We start from the raw sequence: 15572 nt of genomic DNA, 5'->3' as shown, positions 1-15572 counted from the left end.
GCAAGATCCATTGAAACCACAAAACAATCTTTACGTAACTTCCTGGTACCAGTCTGTCAGCGAGCCTTCTCTGCCAGAGGAAATGTGTTCATTCTGCTGCAGGCAATCCCTGCATTATCCATTAGATGTGTGTTATATAACATTGTACATAGCAGTTCATCTGTAGAGGCAGGAATGCTGCCCCATTACTAGTGGTGGTTAACCACTGCTGGGAAAACAGGATGAAATGCAAGCAATGGAGCTTCATGGCAACGTGTTAGTGAACTGGGGGAAAAAATAAATTTAAAAAATCGTTGGAAAACTGTAACTTCAATTATTCCCTATAGAAATCAAGATCCTGCACAGATCAGGTCAGATTTTTGACATCAGTCACAGCGATGGCACATTTTTAATGTGTAATTTGTTCAATCAAAGCTTTGTAGCTCCCCAGCCTTAAAGGCCATGGACACCTTCAGGGGCATTTTTTTATGATTGCATTTTAGGCTAAAAAAATAAATTTTTTGCTAATTGGTCGTTATTAAAAATGTTCAGCTGTTTCTGAAATACAAGGGTTAAAAAAATCTGTCTGTTTGCAAGGTGTCAGCAATTATCTCTGATTTCTTGACCTTATAAACACTTATTTAAACCATAAGCTCTAATGAGTGTTTATGAGGTCAGCGGATCAGAGATAAGAGCTACATATGAGGCTTACGAGAGTCAAAGAAAACAGACTGTGACACATTGCAAACAACTGATTTTTAACCCTTGTAACTCAGAAATGGCTGAACTTTTTTAACAAAGACCAATTGAAAAAATATATTTTTAGCCCAAAATGAGCAAAATGCAATTATAAAAGAAAATTGCCCCCAAGTTGTCCATAGCCTTTAAAGGCTATGGATACAGTTGGAATTTTATTTTTTATTGATTTACATGTTGAATTTTAATGTGGGGGATAATTCAACTCAGAAGATCAAGGTCATGGAAGGGACTGGAGAACAAGCCATCAGACAACCTCTATGCTGGATTTATGACTAGACGGCTTTCTGCAGCTACTATGTAGAGTAAAATAGGCTAAAAAGGCAAAATTTAGCTTTTTTTTTATATTAAAAATATGTCATTTCAACACTGTTGTGTTGAAACAAGATTGTGCTAACAACAAGATTTTACACACTGGGAGTTTGCAAAAGCTGACATATTTTGCCACAGTCTCCCTTTTAGTAAAAAAAAAAGTGAATCTAATGTATGGAAACATCTTGGAATGTGATTGGTTACTATGAGCAACTGCAGCACTTTTTTCAGCATTAAATGATTATTCCCATCTGGATATTTGTGGCACATCCACAGGATCCAGACCCCTATCTAGTGGTCTTTTTGTGAATAGAGAGGTGGTTGCGCATGCACAGTTGTCTATTCACTTCCATGGGAGTCCCAAAAACAGCAGAGTAAGCGTGCTCAGCTATTTTTCACCGGCTGTGTGAATCCTGTATTGCGGCACAGACCCATTGACTTGAATGGGTCAGCGATCCGCAATATATGGCAAAAAATAGGACATGTTCTATCTTATGTGGTGCGGAGGCATGGATCAATAAGCCAACGGAAGCACTTCTGTGGGCCTCCGCACCACTCCGTATCTTGCGGATTGCAGACCCATTGAAGTCAATGGGTCTGCGTCCTTGATAGGGGATTCACAGGGCCAACTGCAGACCCGCTGTTTGTGGGTCGCAGTACGGGCACGGGCATGATCTTATCCTGTGGATTTACCAAAAATGTCCGGATGGGAATAACCCCTGATCTTTCATACATGGGGTGCACATTCTTCAAGCAGTTACCATAACAACAGTTGAGGAAACTTATGGACTTTACATTTACACAGTGCTATACCTGTGTCCCTTTTTCACCCAAAGGACCTTCAGGACCAGGACTACCACGTTCCCCCTGGAAAAAAAAAAAAAAAGTAAGGCTGTACATGAAATAAGGGATAATAATAATAATTTATAAGACTTAATAACAAGTAAATATGTTTTAACCCCTTGAGGACCGGGCCGTGAGTAAATGAACATGCTTTCTGTCTCTTGGCATGCGGTCATAACTCATTTTTTTTGAGGGTGACATTGCTGCACAGGGCATTATTTTTACTGGGCCGAGTGGATTTCATTTATACCTTAGCATCTAATATAGATTACATTTTTGATCTGGGGAAAAATACAAAAATAATTATTCTACAGTGTTTCCTTTTTTTTTTTAACGCAGTACACCAATCATACATATTACTATGCATTTATTGTACAGATTGTTATGTTTGTGGGGATACCCGGATGGGTGAGTGTTAGTGATGAGCGAAGTATTCAGAAATTTGGCTGTTTCGCCGAGTATTACAAAAAAATACGCTTTTTGACGAATTACTTTGTCACGGAGCGCATTTGTTTGTAAGTAGTGGGTGCAATAACAGGTAGTGGCAGCTGCGCCACGCCCCGTCATTGTGTCCCTCAGATGCCGCGTTCATAGCTGATCGCAGCATCTGACATTACATATTACAGTGTAACATACATTTTTTTTTTGTTTAAATCATATTTACCACATCCATTAGATCGCTGAGAGCTGGCCGCTGCCATCTTCATTGAAGATCTAGCGTGAAATCTTGGGCCCGTGATGACGTCATCACGTCGGGCATACGTCACCGGGCACGGGATTTCATGTGAGATCTTCAATCAAGATGGCGATGCCGACTCTTCGCGCTCAAACGGATGAGGCAAGTATGATTTTTTTACCGCCATTCGGGCAAAATCAATTCGTTACCACGAAGCACGAGGAAATTCGGCTTTGCAGCGAATCAAATTTTCCCCGAAATTCAGATCGAATTCCACTTTGTCCGGATCAGTTCGATCAACACTAGTGATTGTCGATAGGTCGGATCCCCTCGATCATAAAGCGATGGAATATCCTAACAATATACTGTACCATCACTTTATGAGATGGGAATACCCCTCCAAGTGTACCCTAACAACAGACAATATATGGTCAATGGACCAATTGCATTTTGTAATTTTGATTGGCTGTTTGCTGTGACTTACCAAACACAGGACTGTAACCTTAAAAATGGTCCAGTTGTGAGATATTCTCTTTACTTCATAATAGTGGTGCCCCCTAGTGTTTAATATGTATAGCAATGTGTACATCCACCTACTCCGCTCCGTTCATTCCTTTAACTGCCACCAGCCGTATCTACTGTTAGAAGCTGTGGCAGTTACAGGGAGAGAGCTGCAGCGGAAAGGATACGCCCCTGAGCTGTGATAGGTAGAGAGCGGGAGCGGAAAGGATACGCCCCTGAGCTGTGATAGGTAGAGAGCTGCAGCGGAAAGGACATGCATCAGGAATAAAGGACACGTCCCCTGAACTGCCAGCCTGAATCAAATCTAACAGAGCAATTGGAGCAATGAATGGGGAGATCTCTGGGTCCATGTGAGGTACAGGGCTGGTTCTAGCTTTGTTAGAAAGAGATTGTCATGTACTATATGATGTCCGATTGTTTCACATCAATCATGACATAACCCTTTTAATGTTAATAAATTAACCTTAAGAATTTCAAAAACTTTAAAGCACCATCTTTACTTTTTGCTGAATATTTACCCCCTTATTTCATGTACTCAGGAGTGTAGCTAAAGGCTCATGGGCCCTGGTGCGAGAGTCCAGCTTGGGCCCCCCTTCCCTCAGTGCTTTGTGATCAGGGGCAGGGAAGCACATAGGCTTCGTGCTGCCTGAGGCAAAAATTTAAACTGCACCCCCACCCCCCATGCCAAATTCTTGACCTAACCCCTTCCCTCCAGCCAGAGGTGCCCATCAAGCACTTTCTATAATACTGCTGTCTTATGCGGCACAAGGGCCTTTGGGCCCCTCAGGCTCCTGGGCCCGGTAGCAACTGCTACCTCTGCACCCCCTATAGCTACGCCTCTGCATATACTGTATATTATGTGCACATAATATTGAAGCCATGTTTCCATGACTTACATAATTACCTCACTTAAAGGGATTCTGTCACCTCTTTTTACCCTATAGAGATGCGGACATGCACGGCTAGATCGCCGCTAGCATGTCCACAATATACCTGTCCCATATCTCTGAGTGGTTTTATTGAGTGTAAAAAATGATTTTATATATATATGTAAATCAGCCTGGTAAGGAGCCCCTTGCGGACATGCTAGCGGCGATCTAGCCATGCATGTCCGCATCTCTATAGGGTAAAAAGAGGTGACAGAATCCCTTTAACAACAATTTCTAGCTTTGAGCGATAATAGTTATTTGGAATTTTTGGACAGGCTGCCTCCATCTGTGTTTTCTGCTACAAGAAGTACTGCTTGGAGCAGAGATATTAATAAATCTTTATCTACCCCTTCACAGTGTGTTTGTATGAGACCACAATCCATATAACCCCTGTGTTGCAGGAATCCTTGCAGATATATTTCCCAAGACCTATAGACTCTCAGATATATTTCTCAAGACTGTATTCATTCCAAGTGAAACATAACGCGGTAGGGCCGAATCAAAAGCAAAACATACTGTATATCCAATAATACATCTAATATATAAAGCTGAATGAATATATGTGTGTATGTCCGCTAAAGGAATCCGCACCGTTGCATTTACAATCACGAAATTTGGCACACAGGTACATCAGGTGTCCGGGAAGGTTTTAGACTAGGTCTCAGCTCTCTAGGACGTACCGTTCCTGAGATATTCCAAAAAAATGCATTAGCCAATAGAAGTTTGGTCACATGACCATTATCAGCCAATAGAAGATCACAGGTCCTCCAGCCTCCACATACATAGTTTTACTCCAGGTTTCCATAACAAACCAGCCATTTATCTTCACTGCTGTAGGAGAGCTTTAAAGGAAATCTGTCACCAGAATAATTGCTATTGAAATAAAGCCATGTCCTAATCCCACTCAGTACCTTATTTCAAGATGTGCCTTTGTTATAGCATCAGATGTTTTTATCCTCAGAAAATCCAGTTTATTTGGTATGCAAATGAGCCAGTAAGGTGCCCAGGGGCACATCACTCTTGCAGGAAGGAGCCCAGACATGCCCCCTGCCACAATATCTCCACCTTCAAAAGACTTAAAACCCCGCCCCCAGGTCCTGCTAAGCCACACTCCTTATCTGGTTAGGTCACGCCCCCTCCCACTCCTGAGCCGACGGGGATTGAAAAAAATGAAGGTAAAAATCAACTTCTGTCAGCTGCAGAGGTAGAAGGGAGGGTGACTTTCTCCCTGCAGCTCACACTCAGACAGTACAGTGCTGCTGTCTTAGAGTGAGCTGTTCAAAAGGACTCGCCCCCGATCCAGTAAAGGCCACGGTTAAGGGGGCAGGCCTGTGTGGAGGTCACTGTCAAGGGGGTGGTTTGCTGTGAAAGTCACTGTTAAAGGGGAAGGCTGCTGTAAAAGTCAAAGTTAAAGGGGTGGGCTGCTGTGGAGGTCCAATTTTAAGGGACGGGACACTGTGGGAAAGTCAGTGTTAAGGGGTGGGGGCTGTGGAGGTCACTGTTTTGTGGGCGGGGTGCTGTAGATAGTCCACTGTTATAGTGGATAGTGTTGAAATCTTTTAACGACAAACAATTAATTAAATAGATTAAATATACCCAAGCGAAGCCGGGTCCTTCAGCTAGTATTACATATTATTAACATTTTATGGTGGTGTCTGCTATATAAGAAAATCTCTGCTGAAGCATACACAGGAGGCTGACATTTTATATGTTCTGCAGCATTGCTGTGTAGACTGGGGCAGAGCCATCAGAGTCATCTCATTATTATTAGAGATGGAAATTAAATGACATGAAATCTTTATTGTACTGCAAGAGGTCGAAATAAGAAAAGCAACACTATATGCATAGCTAAGGCACTATGTGCAGCTTCCCTATCCTGGAGACTGTATTGATCTATAGACTCTTTTGTGACTGATAAATCCCATTCATTGCAGTCTCCATAAAGCGCACACACTCTGCTGCACTTGTCTATACAGATTATTATAGGAAGGGAGTGTGTGCTTTTATAATTGGAAAAAAATAATACATGTGGGGGCGATCTAAAAATATTTTATTTGAAACAAATTATTTTCCAAGGGGATAATTTTGCAAATTGAGAGATATTAATTTGTGTATGCCCCTTTCCCCACAAATGGCTCAATATGTGGGAATGCTTGGCAGATCTTTGACTTTATCCAAGCAGTGATGCTGGCATCCTCATTTCTGAGAGGTACAGTTGGTACAAGGCTCGTATTCTCTACAGATGTCTGGCCAATTTTGGTCTAGTCAATCTATGTTGTTTACATACCATTGACTACATGCTAGTGATTCTCCTCAAGTTCTGAGAAGAACCCTCCTGAGATACTGAAAACATGGCCACCATAGGTAGGTGTCTGACCCTCACTGACAGCTGGCAAGGGGTTAGTCCATTCTTGAAAATTCTGAGCAGTTGTCCATCCCCTCGCTATGAGAACCCCCCTCCCAAGGCTGGATTTATGGCATGTTGAAACCCTGCCAAGAAACCCCACAAAACATCATACATGCAATTTTTCAGGGTGCCCATGGTACCTTTTCTCCAGGATCTCCAGGTGGCCCAGGTTCTCCTGGCAACCCCTCAGGTCCCTACAAAACAAAAGCAAAAACAAATCAACAAAATCAGAATGACCTTCCAGGAGATGAACCAGACAAAACACATTTTCCAGCTAAAAGTAATAATAAAAGGCAAAAAAACAAAAACAGATTTATTTTGATTAAACCATATCCAAATGAAAATCCTTTACAAATTCAAAATTGGAGCACTACAATAGGAGTATATTACAGCTCTGACTGTGATGAGAATGGCCGTAGCTGTGACTGATGCACTGCTGTTGCAGCAGCCTTCAGTGCCACACTTTTTCTTTAGTCGCCCATCTAGAGGTGGGGGCAGGTAACATTTCATCTGATAACTTTTAGGGTACTTTCACACTTGCGGCAGGACGGATCCGACAGGCTGTTCACCATGTAGGATCCGTCCTGCGGCTATTTCGCCGTGCCGCCGGACCGCCGCTCCGTCCCCATTGACTTTAATGGGGATGGGGGCGGAGCTCCGGCGCAGCACGGCGGTGCGCGGAGAAAGGCCGCCGGACTAAAATTACTGCATGTCAGGCTTTTTAGTCCAGCAGCTTTCTCCGTGCACCGCCGTGCTGCGCCGGAGCTCCGCCCCGTCCCCATTATAGTCAATGGGGACAGAGCGGCGGTCCACGGGCACGGCAAAATAGCCGCAGGACGGATCCGACATTGTGAACAGCCTGTCGGATCCGTACTGCCGCAAGTGTGAAAGTAGCCTTAGGTAGGAACAGTGATTTATGATGCTTTTTTCACGGTAAAACTGGTTAGCTCTGTTTCCACAATGTACGTAACTCAACGGCAGCAGCTTCTGTGTCCTCATCAGGGGCGTGGCTAGGGTCTCAAAAGATTACAGTCCCGTGTAAATACCATCACACCATATCTTCTGCCCCCTCCAAAATACAGTCTCCCTTCAGCCCCTCCAATATAACACTATTTCCCTCCCTCCGCCATATAGTCCTATGTAAATAACATGACCTCCTCCCCAGCCACCTCCAACATGCAATCTCATGTAAACATCACCCCCTCAACATTCAGTCCAATGTAAATAACATTGCCCCCTCAACATTCAATTCCAAGTAAATAACATCACTCCCTCCCTCCGACCCCTGTAAAATTCAGTCCCATGTAAATAACATCACTTCCTCCCACAGCCGCCATCAACAGTCCCATGTAAATAACATCACTGCCTCCCCCAGCCACCTCCGACATACAGTCCCGTGTAAATAACATCACTCCCTCCCACAACTGCCTCCAACATACAGTCCAATGTAAATAACATAATCCCCTCCCACAGCCGCCTTCAACATACAGTCCCATGTAAATAACATCACCCTGCCCCAGCCCCTCTAACATTCAGTCCCATGTAAATAACATCACTCCCTCCCACAGCCGCCATCAATAGTGTTGAGCGAACTTGTGTTTTAAGTTCGACGTCTAAAGTTCACATTCGGGTTATCAAAGAATCCCATTATTGATTCTGCTACCACGGACCACAACGGAATTCGGAATCCATATCGGAATTCTTTGATAACCCGAAGCCAAACTTTAGACCACAAGTTCGCTCAACACTAGCCATCAACATACAGTACCATGTAAATAACATCACACCATCCCCCAGCTTCCTCCAACATACAGTCCCATGTAAATATCATCACTCCCTCTTACAGCCACCATCAACATACAGTCCCATGTAAATAACATCACTCCCTCCTACAGCCACCATCAACATACAGTCCCATATAAATAACATGACCCCCTCCCCAGCCACCTCCAGCACACAGTTCCATGTAAATAACATCCCTCCCTTCAGCCCTAATATACAGTCCCAGTTAAATAACCACAACTCCCAGCATTGCTCTGCCTCTCCCTTTACTTACCTCTCCTCATGTAGCAGACATCACTACAGCTTCTTCTCCTCTTCACTGCCGTCCTCTCCTGGTCACATGATGGGGACATCATCGCAGGTCCTTCCCAACCACTGCCTGTTTTGCTAGTCACATGACCTGTGATGTCACCACAGGTCCTTCAGCTCTTCCAGTGCATTAGATTCAATTGTATTGCCATCCTGAGGATAGCAATACAGTTGTATCTAGCTGGCAGGCAGGACATTCGGGACCTGGGACAAAACATCAGGGGCCCAGGCCCCGAATGTTTTAACCTAGCAATACCCCTGGTCCTCATGTAATATAAGAATCCGGCACTGGACATGAGTCAAAGCTCCAATAATTCATCCCAGCTTCGGTCATCTGTTTTCATTCACAAATTGTCTTCAAACTTATCTTCCAGATTTTCAGTTACAAAAAGATGTTCTCACCCCCAGCACATATTTCTGCAGCTGCACGAAGCTAACGTTATTTTTCATTACCCTGTAAATGTAATATCTATAGCAGCGTAGAAGAAATGCAGAGATGTAGCTGGACATTTTGGAGACGCAATGTGAAATCTCTTTCAGCTCCCCCCCATCCCATTAATAGTACAGTTGTTTTTTTATGTGGGCCCCCTCAAGCAGCAGTGTGTAGGTCCGATGTGTACATTGAATATTCTGAGCCCTAATGATAAATTTATAAGTGGGTCTATGAAATACAGGTAAAATATATGTATCCAGTACATGCTAAATGGGAGAGCACTTTGCAAAACTGACACGGAAAAGGAGTTTTAGTTGACGGTATACTTAAAGGGGTCCTCTCACTTCGGCAAATAGCATTTATCATGTAGAGAAAGTTAATACAAGGCACTTACTAATGTATTTGTATTATCCATATTGCCTCCTTTGCTGGCTGGATTCATTTTTCCATCACATTATACACTGCTCATTTCTATGGTTATGACCGCCCTGCAATCCAGAAGTGGTGGCTATGCTTGCCAGAAATCTACGGCAGCTCTGAGCTGTTAGGTGCATGGATTGCTGGAGGATGCACCAAATTTATGATGAGACCTGTGCCTCGTCATAAATTAGGCAAATTCTCCAGTAACGCAGGGGATATCAAGAAAGCGCAGAAAGCACCAACCTTGATAGACCTCCCCCATTGGGTTTTGTGGACCAATAAAATTATAGGTAAGAGCTCAGTAACCTTAAAAATGATATAATTAAACAAAAGAAGAAAACATCTTCAAAGATAATATGCAACTAGAGGGAAATCGTCAATGTATCGCATCTAAGCTATGGCTTTTCAAGACATACAGACATGCTTCTTCCTACAGCTGCTAAATAAATCAAGCCATAGACAAAGGTGCATGTGAGAAACATATATTTGTTTAAGAACATTTCAGGCCTGATATTCTCATTAAGCAAAAAATATACTTGTCCATGGTAAAGAAGATCTGTCATCATGTCCGTTGAGCCATTCCTTTATTATTTCTACTGAACGTTTAAGAATGAATTGCTAGCAGCTTGCAGTAAAGGTACAGATGGGTGTTACCAGTTGGGGAGTGTCCCTGCATATTCTGAAACTGGCAGGCCTGATTGGAGTAAGACACACCAACTACTGGTAACACCCAGCAGTACCTTTACTGCAGAGTGCTAACAATTTATTTGTCTCACTTCAGCAAGTGGCATTTATTATGTAGAGAAAGTTAATACAAGGCACTTATTAATGTATTGTGATTGTCATATTGACTCCTTTGCTGGCAGGATTCATTTTTCCATCACATTATACACTGCTTGGTTACGGCCACCCTGCAATCCAGCAGCGGTGGCCGTGCTTGCACACAACAGGAAAAAGTGCCAGCCTCTCTGGTGGCTAGGACCATGGGAGCACACATAGGCTGGTGTTTTTTTTTTTCTGTAGTGTGCAAGCACGACCACCGCTGCTGGATTGCAGGGTGGTCATAACCATGGAAATGAGCAGTGTATCATGTGATGGAAAAATCTAAATTGGGACACCACCATACACATCAGGTGGTCGGTTGATCCAGCCAAAATTGGGTGGTTTGTCCGACATTTACGTAATGTGTATGAGCAGTCAGAGAGGAGGAAACAGGAGATAAAGAAGTAAAAAGTAGAAATGAAATTTTTTTTTTTTATTTTAACACACTATACAAATGCAGGTACAGGTGTTAGAAAACTGGCTCCCAAATTAGGAAATCAAGGTCATGGTATACAGGAATTTCATGTTACAACTGTACTAAGATACACCTGCATGACATCACAGGTGACACAGGTGAAAGAACACCTTTACGCTCTATAGGCAGCATGCTGTGACAGCTCACGCGTTCTTCTCCACCACTTATTATTATTATTCTGTGCAGAGATCGCTTTCAGTAGTCTCCTTCTGATCAAAGCAATTCATGATAACTTCTGCATACCTCAAATGGTACAGATAAAACATTTGCCTGAAAAACAGGAACATGGCAGACTGCCACCGCTCATGCTTCTCGGTTGCAAAAATTATTTGATGGGAGCAAACTGACCCATTCTGTACAGATGACAAAGGTGACGATTGGTTCTAATATCCTGGTGTGAAAGTGTTAATGCATATGACTAAGTCTAGATTTATTCTTTATGCCCTTTCATGTATGCAGCATTGTGAATATTTTTTTATATTTAGAGTGGATGTCAATCCTAAAGTAAACCATTTCCCATCATAGCAGTAAAGGGTTTATATGCTTATCATTCGTATCGCCGCATATGGTTTCTCAGTAGGGCTGTTTTAAAGCTTATGAACACCTTCAGGGGCAATTGCATTTTACTTATTTTGAGTTAAAGTCTTTTTTTTTTATTGGTCTTTAATAAAAGTTTTCAACAGTTTTTGTCCTATCGGGTTAAGTTTCAGCCTATATGAAAAGTGTCTTACTTCCAGTTTCACGCTGAGCCATTGCTGCTCTGGCGGCTTGATTTGCAGCCCTCATCTCTGAACTCATGACAGCTCATAAACATAATCTTATCAGTTTAGAATTTAGCTATAATGAGTAGAGATGAGCGAATTTATGAAAAGTTCGATTCAGCTGATTTGCGAATTTAATATTTTTTTTTGCTTCGTGACGAATAACTTCGTCACAAAGCAAATTTTTTTGTAAGTAGTGGGTGCAATGACAGGAAACAGCGATAGCGCCGCCCCCCCGCCATTGTACCCCTGAGATGCCACGTTCATACATGATCGCGGCATCTGAGTGTAAAAACAGTGTGAAATTAACATTAAAAAAAATGAAATCATATTTACCCCTTCCATTTGCTCGCGACGGGCCGGCAGCCACCATCTTGCTTAAAAATCTGAAACAAAATCTCGTGTGGCGTGGTGACGTCATACGTCACCACGCACGGGATTTTGGCCGAGATATTCAATCAAGATGGAGGCTGGCAACCCGTTGTGTTTTTTTACACTATTTCAGGTTAAATCGATTCGCTGACACGAAGCACGAGGAAATTCGGCTTCGAGGCGAATCGAATATATCCTGAAATACGGATTGAATCACACAAAGTGTTCATGAGCTGTTGGGAATTTAGAGATAAGGGCTATACATCCAGCCATCAGAGCAGCAACCTGATGGCTCAGTGTGAAACTGAACGTAAGATACTCTGCAGACAGGCTGAAACTGTAGGACAAAATCAGATAAACATTTTCAAAAAAGACCAAAAATATAAAAATATATTTACCCCAAAATGAGTAAAATGCAATCATAAAAAAATTGCCCAAGAAAGTGTTCATGCCTTTAAATATTCTGCTTTATGATGCTGGAAGTATGGTAGCTTGGGGCGATGGTAGCTTGAAGAATCCATTGCATCCGCTAAAGAGAGATTATGGCATTTTGTGCACTAGTGACCAAACATTCTGTGTATCTGAAATTTTGTGTTATGAAAGTGAAAACATTTACATTTTTCTGGTATTTTACTTCAAGTATAAACTAAAATAATCAGAATCTGTTGCATTATAATGAAACTTACCACTTCGCCAATTTTTCCGATGTTTCCTATATCTCCAACTTCACCCTGACGAAGAAAATAAAAGAACAATTGTTATATGATAAACTATACACAGTGCCGTATTGACATAGAGCTAAATGATACAATTCTGCCCGCTTGCAGTCACCAACAGGGGGAGCCACATACTGTGTTCTTCTTGATCTGACCAAGGACAATATCTGCATGGAGTTTGTATGTTCTCCCCGTGTTTGCGTGGGTTTCCTCCGGGTTCTCCGGTTTCCTCCCACATTTCAAAGACAGACTGATAGGAAACTTAGATTGTGAGCCCCATTGGGGACAGAGTGATGCTAATGTCTGTAAAGCGCTGCAGAATATGTCAGCGCTATATAGGCGAGTATAATGAATAAATAAAGTGCAAACAATATGCAATACACTTCTAAGCTCCCTCTAGTGGTGGTCGAAGGCAGACAACATTTTGCAGCATAAAGTAGTAACAGACACCCTGATTTCGGCGGCCTGTCACTTATGTATTTAAGTGCAGTAGATTGTGAGAACTTGGTAATCATGTCAATCAAGTCGTTTTAAGCACTGTCAGTAAGAACTCTAATGAAATTCGTGATGCACGCTCCCTCCAGCTGCTGACTGACAAATTTCACCATTTACACCGTAATATGGAGAAATCTGTCAGTTACTGGCTGGAGGGCGGGCGAGCTCACATCTCACTGGACTCCTTTTCGGCCATGTGCTGCAGAGTTCAACAAGTAAGTTCTTAAAATCTGCTTACATTGACTACATCATTGACAGACAACTGAAAGCAGTGTGTCTGTCACCATTTATGCTGTCCTCAGCAAAACCAGCGTCATGGACCTGTCAGGTTCCCTTTAACTTTAGGGCTCAGTGGTTAAGGACGTTTGCTTTGACTAGAGGCTACACGTCCGTTTCCTCTGGTTCCTTCTCAAGTAAGCAATTCTCAAATTCTCCAAAATGAGCTTTTTTTTTCCTCTACTAGAGATCCATGCACAGCAGTTCACTATTAATTAAAGATAAAACATGGTAATTTCTCTCAAACATTTTGCAGCCATAGACCTCTATAGACATAACAGCCAAGAAAAGCTGAGGAGGAGGAAGAGGAAGCGATTTCAAGTCCCAGATGACAATCTCATCTGCAGTCTGTAAGATTTTCTAAGCACTAGAAGTAGCTGCACTTTTTCGGAGGCAGATAATCACCATTAAGCCTTCTGGGCCTTGTACTCCAGCATATCCTTTACGTCCTGGTCTTCCCTGACAACAGATTAGAGAAAAAAATAATGTTTTTGGTGAATGAAACTTTTGGTTTTAAACATGATCACCCCCGCTGTCCCTTGATTTAGGAAAGATATGAACGAGCAGAAGCAATCGCAACAACAAACATGTCCCCCCATCAACTACCAGTCACTCCCAAGAAGAAGCAGGTTTGACTCCTTTGAAACAGGACTCTTGTTCTTTCTTAGGAGTCCATGCTGCAGGAAATGGGACAATTCTCAGATCTCCCTGTTATACATGCATTTATTCTCTTTTCCTTTGTGGGCCCTTTCACCCATGCGGTAATCAGTTTTTCCAGACTAGTGATCTGGGGGTATTTGCCCCCTTGACCAGTCTTATAAATGCAATCACCATTTTCAGGAACACTGGTAGGGCATTTGGGGTTCAAGGGATTGCACAAGATTTACAAACCATGCCTGCCTTTTCCCCAAAAAACAGCACCACAACTGTCAATAGGTTGTATGTGGTATTGCAGCCAAGCTCCATTCAATTCAATGGAACTTAGCTTTAATACCAGGCACAAACCATGGACAGGTGTGGTGCTGTTTCTGGAACATTACAGTATAATTTATTAGATTGGAATCCTATGAATCACATGGAGGCAGATGGCCAAACAGGTCACCCCAGATACTGGGTAATTCTTTGACACCACTATCATGAATCAAACCCTTTAACAAGTGCTTAATTACAGTTGGATATGCAGCCAGGCGGTTTTGAGCACTTAAAAAAATTCAGTCCAAAAGCAATATTTCTGTAGTAAGTTGAGTCCAAGAACACCCCGAAGCTAACCCAAAATCAGCAGATAGTTATATTTTACCAATACAAATCTTCAACTCCGATACATATCCACATTATATTAATATACAGCTTTTTATACTTGAGTTCTAGTGTCATTATTGCCTGAAGACTGTGAAGCAAAGGGTCTTGACTAAAGAGATTGCCATGTGGTTGTCCCTCACATCCAGTGATATCCTTCGTTCTTTAGCTGAGAGCACCCAAAACATGGAGTGTATATTGGGGTCTCCAAGGCCAAGGACATTTTGTACAGTCTGCGAGATGTAAATTGCATTGTAATACATTATCCAGAATTGCCTTTGTGTGTCTTTGACACTTAATTTAGTCCCTAAAGCTTATAAAGAGATGTCTTCTAGTTTACAAGTTCTGCAAAACGACTCATGTATTTTTATGGGAAGTCAATGTCTGCCATTAACACAATAAAAGCAAAAGGTACACAAACATGACCATAACCCATGTGACTTTGTGAGTACAAACAATGACCATAACCATGACCATAACCTATGTGACATGGTGACTAAGAACCATGATCTTAACCATGATGACCATAACCCTAACTCATGACCTGTTGACTAATAACCACAAACATAGCTCATGTGACTTGGTGACTACAAACCATGACCATAAACATGACCATAACCCTAACTGATGACCTGGTGACACGAACCATGACCATAACCATGACCATAACTAGAATTCATGTGACTTGGTAACTACGAACCCTGACCATAACCATAGCTCATATGACTATGGTGGTGTTGCCTGACCATTCTATTGAAGGAGGGGTGTATATATTAGATCTTTTTATTGATAAAGATAAGTCAAAGCAATTAGGAAATAGAAGGTGGTATGGTATTTCACATTGCTATGATGGCTGATACAGATTAGCTTTGATCTATAATTAAATGTTAGCTCATCCAAAATTTCCATGAATATCCAGAAGGATAACAATAGCTCAGCAGGAAAGACATGTGGTCCTCATACAAGAAAAGAGAAGCAGTTAGAAAACCCA

The 15572-nt window shown here is 42.2% G+C and overlaps 1 protein-coding gene across 1 annotated transcript in view; it reads right to left on the bottom strand.

The window, feature by feature from the left end:
- Positions 1–15572, bottom strand: part of COL24A1 (collagen type XXIV alpha 1 chain) — a 231165-nt gene that overhangs the window by 75775 nt on the left and 139818 nt on the right. The window contains exons 23-26 of the mRNA XM_044301461.1: positions 13691–13744; positions 12485–12529; positions 6565–6618; positions 1861–1914 (exon numbers count right to left, since the gene is read on the bottom strand). Coding sequence (XP_044157396.1) covers positions 1861–1914; positions 6565–6618; positions 12485–12529; positions 13691–13744 — 207 coding nt within the window. The remainder of the gene's footprint in view (positions 1–1860; positions 1915–6564; positions 6619–12484; positions 12530–13690; positions 13745–15572) is intronic.

The sequence above is a fragment of the Bufo gargarizans genome, chromosome 7 (genome assembly GCF_014858855.1).
Source record: "Bufo gargarizans isolate SCDJY-AF-19 chromosome 7, ASM1485885v1, whole genome shotgun sequence".
In the NCBI taxonomy this organism is placed as follows: Eukaryota; Metazoa; Chordata; class Amphibia; order Anura; family Bufonidae; genus Bufo; species Bufo gargarizans.
This window is presented reverse-complemented; position numbering and strand designations above follow the sequence as displayed.